At 44.7% G+C, this 9,875-nt stretch overlaps 1 protein-coding gene across 9 annotated transcripts in view; it reads left to right on the forward strand.

Annotated features, from left to right (window-relative positions):
- The window catches only part of epb41l2 (erythrocyte membrane protein band 4.1 like 2), an 89,315-nt gene extending 79,645 nt beyond the window's left edge, over positions 1 to 9,670 (forward strand). For 6 of the 9 annotated variants that reach the window (XM_035794335.2, XM_035794338.2, XM_035794337.2 and 3 more), the window contains 8 exons: positions 1,069 to 1,227; positions 2,829 to 2,891; positions 3,186 to 3,866; positions 4,970 to 5,098; positions 5,190 to 5,288; positions 5,964 to 6,044; positions 6,771 to 6,886; positions 8,565 to 9,670. In XM_035794335.2, coding sequence (XP_035650228.1) covers positions 1,069 to 1,227; positions 2,829 to 2,891; positions 3,186 to 3,866; positions 4,970 to 5,098; positions 5,190 to 5,288; positions 5,964 to 6,044; positions 6,771 to 6,878 — 1,320 coding nt within the window. In that variant the 3' untranslated portion in view covers positions 6,879 to 6,886; positions 8,565 to 9,670. Of the gene's footprint in view, positions 1 to 1,068; positions 1,228 to 2,828; positions 2,892 to 3,185; positions 3,867 to 4,969; positions 5,099 to 5,189; positions 5,289 to 5,963; positions 6,045 to 6,770; positions 6,887 to 8,150; positions 8,281 to 8,564 lie in introns of all 9 variants that reach the window. The other 3 variants (XR_008071169.1, XM_052471042.1, XM_052471041.1) reach the window with 3 other exon arrangements.
- The last annotated feature ends 205 nt before the right edge of the window (positions 9,671 to 9,875 follow it).

Here is a 9,875-nt window from a genome sequence, read left to right on the forward strand (position 1 = left end):
TAAAAATAAAGAAAAACCCTTGAATGAGGTGTGCCCAAACGTTTGACTGGTACTGTAGGACTCACTTCCTTTAGTCCCTAGAATAGATCTATCTGTTCCATGTATGTAGTGAATGTTATTAAATTTAGTTTGTATGGGCTAATGGCAATAAGGCCAAAATACATTTGATACCTCAAGGGGTGTACAAATTCTAAATCAAATGATCCTTGGTATGACCTTGAAACATTTCCGTATAGCTTACAGGGCTTAGACTGTTATGGCTTAAATGGCAGTTACTATATGACCTTGAGATCAAAAGATTGGAGAAATTTACTTAAGAATTTACTCAACTCGTGGTGAGAATTGCAAATGATGAAAACAGCTTTTCAACCTTCCCGGAGTATGTTAATTTGAAATAAGAATGATATAATTGTATGTATAGTGAAACCGCCCTCCATGTCACTTATCGCCATGGCAATAGCAGGTGACTATGCGATGTATAATTTTACACCTGCCAACTTGTGTGACAAGACAGTTCAGAGTCAAGCCCTTGTTCAACAGTCTCATAAAGGAAAAATGTATCCCTCTGGTTGGGTTCCACTGGCAGTTCCACGTTTTGATGTTCAGGTGTACTACTGAGCTAAAGGGTTTAAACTCATAACAATGCCTCGCCTCACTGATCCCTCATCACAACCCTTGATCAGTGTGGATGTTTTCTACATCCTCTCTAAAAGGGGTCACAACAAGTTGAACCCAGAGTGCTTTCAATTCGATATTGTTATCTGATAATTAGATTGAGGTCTCATTTGGGACAGTGCGTGACCATTTGAAATGGGTAGTGCCCAATAATAACCTGTACATTCTGTGGAGTGATATCGCCTCTTGGTGGCTCCTTAAGAAATGCACTCTACTCTGTGCTAGGTCTAAAACAGTTCACCCATACACACACTAAAACTAACCATAAATTGGCAGTCAGTGAGGCTTGGCATCCATCCTTCCTGTTACTATCATGGTTTACAGACTAATGTACCTGTTGTCCTCCCCTCTCCCCCACCATGGCTGTGTGTGGCATCCTCCTGACACCGCTAGGACCTGGATAAGACTCAAGAGGATGTTTTGAAACATCAGGCTAGCACTAGTGAGTTAAAGCGCAGTTTTATGGAGGCCACCCCTGAGCCGCGTCCCAGTCAATGGGAAAAGCGCCTCACTGCCAGCCCGGCTACCAGCCTGCGTCAGCAGGCCCAAGGGGTACGTGTCCAGCCGTGTCCTCCTGTCCCACCAGCCTGCCTGCATGTCCTCTACTCTCCTCCTGTTTCCATCTCTCTGATCTCTCTAGTCTGCAGGGAGGCCCTGGCTCCAACCTCTGTACCCTGGTTCTGACTCTCTGTATGATTGATGTGACAGTTGGATATAGAAGTATCACCCCTTCGCCCTCTTCTCCTTCTCTCTGTGTACCTAATTCCACTAACACTTTCTTTTGTAGCTACACATGCCACACTGCCCCAACCAATGTTCTTTTGCGCTAGATTTTCTGTGTTCACAATTTTCTCAGCCTCCTATGTTTTGAAGTGACACTGAACATAAGGGTATATTTGCACTACTGTTGAAAATTCCTTTCTTACTGAGCTTTAATTTTCACTGCTGTATTATTTAAAAACGGAATGCTTCTTTCACGTCAGTGTAACCGCTCCTCCTTTCAGCTGGACAAGCCTCACTTTTGATTTCCTACTTCGTGTCTCCTCTTGTGATTTCCCACCCTGTTTGACTGTGTTGCGTGACGTACTGCATGCCTCTTGTCACTCTGTGTCTACACCCAACAAGCAGGTGATAGTGTTCACACACAGGCCTTGGGCCACGTCCTGGACCTGTGTGATAAACAGTGTGTGTGGCATGTCTTTGTTACAGATGTGCTGCCTCATTCCTAGAACACAAACCTCCATTATCCCTGTCTCCCTCTTTGTTTCACAGCTGAAAGCTTCTACTGTGGCACCTTTTCCAGCTTTCATCTCTCCAGTTTCTCTGATGTCAATCTGCCACCCTTAGCCACTAAACTTTTAAGGGCACTTCTATGTTTTCTGTTGTATTTTTTGAACTGTTTGGATTAGCTTGTGAAAGTTACAGTTTGTCTTCTCTCCATAAATGTTTGTCCAGCATCTTACTCTGACCTCTTTGCTTTGTCATTCTCTAACCCGTGTAGAGCTTAGAAGAGGAAATTACCTCTATTTTATTCAGTAAATTTGCCTGCGAGTCTGGTCTGGTTGACCCTGGCTGTAGCACCATTAAGAGACCAGCAGAGGGCGCTGTATTCTCTAGCCCAATGGCCTCAGCTCCACTCACTGCCCAGGTGCTCCTAAGTACAGATCAAATAAAACCATGCCACAACTAATGTATTGTCCATTGTTCCTTCTCGCTGCTGCCGTAGCAAGTTCATGACCAGTCCAGACCACCACACACAATCAAAGTAATGGCTGAATTTACAGTGTATACACATTATTGTGACAAGATGTGTCATTAGCTTGTCTGCACAAACCTACTAATTTTGTACACAAGCTGTAAGAGCACAAACAAGGCTGGCCATAAACTTGAATATTTTCTCGACATTTCATTCTCTTCTGTCATTCGCCTCTTGTTCTGAATGTTTGTTCTGACTTTAAGTGCTCTGAGTGTTACTACACTATATGTTTTTATATAGAACTGTTAAAAGTTCCCTTACAGATGGGTAATGTTTGTGCATGGCAGTCTCTCCCTCCTAACCCACTCAGAGGGGAACCTGTACAGTGCTATAGTAACTAACCCTAGTGATTCCTGATGCCATGCTGGTGTGAGTGACCATTGCCTTTGTTCCACAGAGGAGCCCCCCACCCACAACCCAGGAGCCTCTCTCTGACCTCACAGTGGACACGGTCTCTAAGGTGGTCCCCCCTCATCTAACACACCCACCTTCTGCTTTCTCTTCCCCACACATATTCTTAACTGCCAGCTCATCAGTTGTTTTATTCCAGACATCTCTTCTTCCACCCATCCATATCTCTCTGTTTGCTGGTTGCCATTATGCTGACTGTTCTTCATCTGTTGCCATTTCCATCCCTCCTTATGTTTGTTGTATTTTTTTAGTTGGTGTTGTCCTTTGTTGGGTTGTGTGGTCATCTTTTACGTTTTTGTTTTTTTCTCTCTATTCCGTTTGTTGTTTTTGTTCTCTGGTGTAGAGTTCAGATGACAAACAGAAATCAGACGAGACAACGTTGCAGGCAGCAGAGGTTGAGATAGAAGAGACGGTAGTCGTCGAGAAGATCAGGGTGGCACCCAAAGGCTCTGTCACCATCACCACCCCCGAGGTGGTGGTCACCCCTGTCGCCGTGGAGACAGAGGTCGAGAAGCCCGAAGAGGAAGTGATAGAGGAAGTGATAGAGGAAGTTAAGGAGGAGCAGAAGAGACCTGTGAGCGTGTCCTCAGACAGCCACAGTGAGAGCGAGGAAGAGGCAGGGGAGTACCACCCCCAGGTCACTGTCAGCACCTCAGTGGAACAGATCAAAGAAGAGCCTGAGGAAGAGGAGAAGGAGGAAGTGGACAACCATGAAGAACCAGAGCAAGTTTCAGAGCCCGAACCACTCCCAGAGGTTGAGGTAGAGACCATGCCTTCCCCTGCAGTAGTGGAAGAAACGCCTATGGCAGAGCCAGAGACAGCCCTTGTGGTCGATGCCCCCGCTGAGGAGGAGCGCACTGAGGACATCCTGGTTACCCCTGAGGAGGCCCCTAACGGGCATGCTGAGGACCAGCCTGGCCTGGTGGCTGTGGAAGAAGAAGAAGAAGAGGAGGAGCCCAGAGTCAACGGGGACGCGTCTCACGCTGAGACGGAGCGCATTCCTCAGGTTATTTGTTGCTCTGAGGTAAATGAATGGCTGCGGCCTCAGAGCTGTGTAGTACTGAGCCATGCACACTTCTGACCTTCACCACCACCCACATCCCCTCCTACCTACCTACTACATACCTAGCTACCTACTGTACCTACATACCTACCTGCTGCTTCTCTACTGTCTGTCCGTGCTTCTCTCGCTTAGCACCTGAGCGTCATAGCAATGGGAAGCTATCTGAAGGCCTTTCACCTGCACAGCGGTCGCTTGGGCTATTTTTCTAAGCAAGTTGAATTTTGATAAGTGATAATCGTAAGAAATAATGGCTAATATCCCCCAGCAGAAGCAACAGCCATTGTGGATCTGTGCCAAAGTGCTGCCCTCTACTGTCAATCTGCACCCTCCCAGACTACTTCACTGTAATCATTACCACCTCAGTGCAGCACGTTTCTGTTGGGGTTTTATTTTGACTCTGCGTACTGTGTCCCTTCATACATTCATACATTATACATACTGTGAGCACTGTATTGGTCCCCCCTGGGCCCTGTGTTTGTGAACCCACTGGCAGAAAAGGAGCTGAGAATTGCATGGGAGTGGAGGTATTGTGCACTGCATGTTGTGTGTGTGTGTTACAGCATGTGGATTGTGTCTCCTCCCCTGTATAGGGTCTTTATCTGTAAGTGCTTGGGTAAGATGCGTTATTGCTTGGTCGTTGGCATTAATTGGGTTTAGTCCCCAACGTGACTGTCTTCAAGGACTCGTCCTCCCAACCACTTAAATGCCACAACGTTCATTTGTGGGAACGTTAATGCATGTCTGTGTCAAAGATCAAAGCAAAAATGCATTGTGCACTTGCATAACAATTACAAAAACTTCTATATTATTTGCCTTTTTTGCATTTTCAGTTGGTAACTTTGCTGGCATGCGCTTGATTGCATGGTTACGCCGAAGAGATTGTAGTTTATAGTTCTGAGTTTTTGTAACGTTCATTTGCAGCCTGTGCATGAGCTCTGTTCCTTCTACTTTAGCGGTTGTGCTGTTTTTGCCTGGCCTTTGCATGTGGTATTTGCGTAGTGAAGTGGACCAGCATGTTGTGTGTGTGTGTGTCTGGTCTGACTCTCTCCCTCCCTGCCCCCAAGCCACCTGTGGTGAAGACCGAGATGGTGACCATCTCAGACACGTTTGCGGCCCAGAAGACTGAGATTGCCACTAAGGAGGTTCCCATCGTGCACACAGAGACAAAGACCATCACTTACGAGGCTGCACAGGTATGACCACTCTTTCAATAGACCACCACCGCTATATAGCTAGTGTTCAGCCGGGAATATGATGCTCAACCTGGCTCTGTTTGTTCTCCAGCTGGACGGCAGTGGAGACGGTGAACCAGGCATTCTCATGACCGCCCAAACCATTACTTCAGAGTCGCTGTGCACCACCACCACCACACACATCACCAAGGTAACTACATGTAACCATACACATCACCATGGTATTCACACGGCCAAACACACCACAAAGTTAACCACACACACACACACGTCATCACGGTTACTACACACTTCACCATGGTAACCTCCAAGCCACATCCATCACCATGGTAACGGCCCAGCTCTCCCTGGTCGATTGTGTAAACACCATGGTATGAAAACTGTTGCAGGGAGGACTGGATTCCCATCTGGCAGCATTATTCAGTGTAATCTGTGTGCAAATGAAGAGCAGCCTGCTCTGTAGTGTCGATGCTTGGGGCTGTGACTGGCACCTACCCAGCTCAGGCATCATTCCTCTGTTGTGACTTGATGCCGACTCCTAGATGCCAAACGCCTGGCTTAAGCAGACACCTGACAGCAGCTGCACTGCTGGACAGTATCTCTAGCAAGCTTGCTGAAGAACTCTGGTTTTCGTCTGCTCTCTTGCTGGTGGCACCAAACTCATTTATACACATAGCTGGGGATGTTTTCTTTTTAAATCCTCCTCCCTGGGAGCACACATGTCCACAAGGAGATACTTCCAAGATTGGAAGATTTGAACTTGATGAAATTCGGCTCAGTGCATAATTTAAGCCTCCTGATTGATTTGTTGTTTTACTAGTACAATATGTCTGTGCACTTATCCTGAACATATGGCTGTTTGCAGACATTAAAAGGTGGTCTCTCAGAAACCAGGATCGAGAAGCGCATTGTCATCACCGGAGATTCAGACATCGACCACGATCAGGTGAGCGTCAGTCAGTCACAACAATCAGACACACCCTCTGGTGGGAACCAATTACACAGTACACCACAGCAGCTTGTACTACTGAATGGAAGTTGTCGGTCTAATACATTGGTCACTTTTGTCCATTTAGTGAACATTTATACTTAATATGGAAATTAAATGAGAATCTGTCATTTATATGGAAATTAAATGAGAATCTGTCATTTATATATCATATGCCATACTACCAACTGCAATCAATAGCTCGCTCATATTGTGTAGTGAATGTCTCAGCTGAAAGAGATGCATCGATTCCTGTTACAAGACCCAGCTGTCTGATTTATAGTGTCAAGAGTTAGTCTTTTACCTCCCTCCGTATGAGAGCGCTGCTGATTTGTTCTGTTCTCTGGACATTAAACTAAAGAGTACAGCAGACTGATACACTCCATATAGAAGTCCCTGTAGAAAGGACAAATATTTACGGCAACATATGTTTCCACAGTAGAAGTTCACCACAAACCCCAAAGGGACAAGCATGGGCAGACTACCAAGTCATGCTTTCCATATCCTCCTCAACCCCTCCCATCCTTTGTCCTCTCATTTGATGTTTTACCGATTGTTTTGTTGTTGCTACCACTACTTTTCTCATCTGTGTCAATTGTTTTCGGTTTCTTTGTGTTCCATTATTTCCGTTAATGCCATCGTCTCCCTTTCCTTTTGGGTGGGGCGTGTTGCCACCCCGGATAGGCCTTGGCCCAGGCTATAAAGGAAGCCAAAGAGCAGCACCCTGACATGTCAGTGACCCGGGTGGTGGTCCACAAAGAGACTGAGCTGGCCGAGGAGGGCGAGGACTGAGGCACCAGGTAAGGCCCAAGGGTGTGGTGATTAGAGGGGTATAGAGTGAGGGAGGCGTCCCTCTGCTCTTACTCTACAGGGGCCCTACTAGCCCAAACAGACAGCACATCAGCGGCAATCCGCTGGAAATAAGTCCCCCCCCACATGGTGGAACTGTCTGTCTCCTTGTCTTTGTCTTTGAGTTCTTCATCTTCTCTGTTAACTCCCCGGTTGCTCTGGCTGCATTTGACTGAGTTATTTTGGGATGAAATGTCACAATTCATACAAAATGTCAGAGCCAAACATCTGCAGATGTATCATTTTGTCTGAGCAAAATATTTTTGTTTTACTTGCTTTGCTAACCTTGTGACATCAATGTCTGTATTCTAACATGCACAGTGCTGGCAGACTGTGGCACCACACTCCACCAGACATTATGACACTTCATACACATTGGAACAGCAGATTAATGACTATGCTAATTAATTGGTGTAAGGGAGGAGGAAAAAAATATTCCCTGTAGGTTGTTAGCTTGAAAGCCCTTTACAATAGCTCTTTCATCAGTTATTTGACTTTGTCAACCATTGGACATGAAGCCATTATAATCCATTGAGGTCTCAAAAAGCTTGGATCACGCCCAGAGAATTGTTTTGAAAACACCTCAATTACTTCAGTTACAAAGCAGTATCTATGGCTCATCAAAAATGAGTCGGAAGTGGGGTCCATACAACAGGATAAAATGTACCCACAGCAAAGCAGAGGCTCTGAGCCAATTGATTGGGACAGTGAATCCATGGGTGCTGGGTGGATCATATGCCTTCATTACTTTGGTATTACTCTGTATAAACTAGCTCATTGCTCTGCCTCCACCCTGTCCATATAGCGGTATATCCTCGTGTCGTTTGGCAAGTTGACAGCTCATCATGCCAGTTATCCGATGCACAGCGATTTGTTTACATTACAGTAAAGCTTTGGTTTACAATCCATCTCCATGCAGAGCCAGCTCTGCACTTCAGCAACGCAATAACTGCCAACAGGAAAGTGGGACTGATAAAAGTAGTCCATTTATTTCCACTTCAGAGGTGGCCCAGATAGAGCCCCAGCCAGCCCAGCTCAAGTGTTTAGTTCTGTCATGCCTCTCCAGTTCTGCTGAATTGGGGGGGAAATGAGCAAGACTGCGGTGGTTGCTGAGAATAGAGTAACACTTTGATTGGTGAAGCAGCATGTGTAACCTTCTGTGAGAATGCTGCGGCAGCTGTTGTCAGATCATCAAGTGCTTTTGTCTCGCTATAGTCTCCCTCCTCTCTACCTACCTGGCATGACGTGAGAGATACCTCTCTCATCAAAAGACTTTGAAGCAGGCGATGGAGTACTAGCTGGTTTGGGTTTGCCCCAAGGAGATGGTGGCTTTAAATCCCAGTAGGCAAGTATCTAATGAAAATCCAATTTATGCCCTATTAGCACTAAAGCTCAGGATTTGGCCACTTTCAGTGAAGCAGATGAATTCTTCCTAATTAAATGAGAAAATAGTAGATATGATCAACTGTATAATCACTGTTAATCAGTGCAAGGCAGTGGCATTACCATACCAAGCTATTTTAGGTTATATCAAATAGACCTCTAGACACCGCTTTAAATTACTCCAGTTGGTGTTAGACTCATTCATGTTAAATATAATATTCATCCCTCTCTCCTTGTCTTTCACAGAGCTGAAGAGCCTGTGAAGTTCATACATGGATGTTTGAGAAACTCCTGTCATCTCCCAAACTGAGAGTCAACCTGGTGAGAAGATGAGGTGAAGACAACCCAGAGGCTGAACTCCTGTGTCTGTTTCATCGCACGCCTTCCTTTTTTTATCACTCAGAAGAGAACCACTTAGCTAATGTTTGTAGTGCGTTTTTATTCTTATGTGTTTTTTGCTAATTGAAGAAAAAAATGGCTACCATTGTTAAAACCAGATAGGATTTATCAAGTGGTAATTTTTATTGTTGCGCAGTATTCACATTCCTAGTATGTACAGACAGCTGGTGTTATGAGAAAGTACATTTCAATATCTAGCTTCCTGGATTCTTGCATCTGTATGTGGACAGGAAGTAAGACTAGGTGGATATTAGCTTTGGACCTAGTCTTGTTCTATGTTCTTAGAGCCAGATGTTTGTCAGTTTTTTTTGGGGGGGGGGGGAACAGAAGAACAGCAAATTAATTTAATTGGGGTAGTTTCCAAGGGACCAGCAAAGGGTGAAGCACTGTGTCATTTTGTACATTGCAATACAGTGCCAACGCGTGTTCTTCTCTATGCATTCAAAACTGAAGCATTCCATTAACGTGCAGGTGCTTTTCCAATAACTCACTCAGAAAAAAAAAATGTAAAATTAAAAGCTTGGACACTTTCTTTTTTTTCTGTGACTTTCTGGCATCATTACTCATAAATATATTTGTAGAATTTTTGGGGGGGTCTTTTAAACTTGTTTTTTGTGTATTTATCTGTAAACTGATTTACTGTAGATGTTGATGAGGTGTGTTTGCCCCTTTTAAAAAATATATTTTTAATATATTTCAGAGGTTTTTTGACAGCTAAAAGAAACACAGTTGCCACCATTTTAACATTTTACCTGTAGATTAGAGATGGCTGCCTAGTGCTCTCTGCAGTCTGACCAACCCCACCAAGTCCAATGACGGCATCAATTAGCTCTTTGGACCATGTGTATAGCAGATCATCTTAGATATTCAGCAGCTTAAATTGTTTTCCCCCTCTCCACCACAGCCACCTAACCCTCTGTGTAACACTGAAATAAACATTTGTTATTCTCTAATTGGATGACTTTGGTTTCTTTTTACACAACACCCTTCAGCAGCCAAACATCTGAGTTCTTGCTTGCTTCCTGTTGAACCACAAAAAAACAGACCATTCTCAAGTTTTAATTGCTTTAGAAAAGGCTCAGATCTTTTTACATAAGCTCATTGTGGACTTCTGGGTTCTGGGACCTGTCAACCATAGGCAATAGTCTGAAAAGAACT

The sequence above is a fragment of the Oncorhynchus keta genome, chromosome 19, assembly GCF_023373465.1.
Source record: "Oncorhynchus keta strain PuntledgeMale-10-30-2019 chromosome 19, Oket_V2, whole genome shotgun sequence".
Taxonomy (NCBI): domain Eukaryota; kingdom Metazoa; phylum Chordata; class Actinopteri; order Salmoniformes; family Salmonidae; genus Oncorhynchus; species Oncorhynchus keta.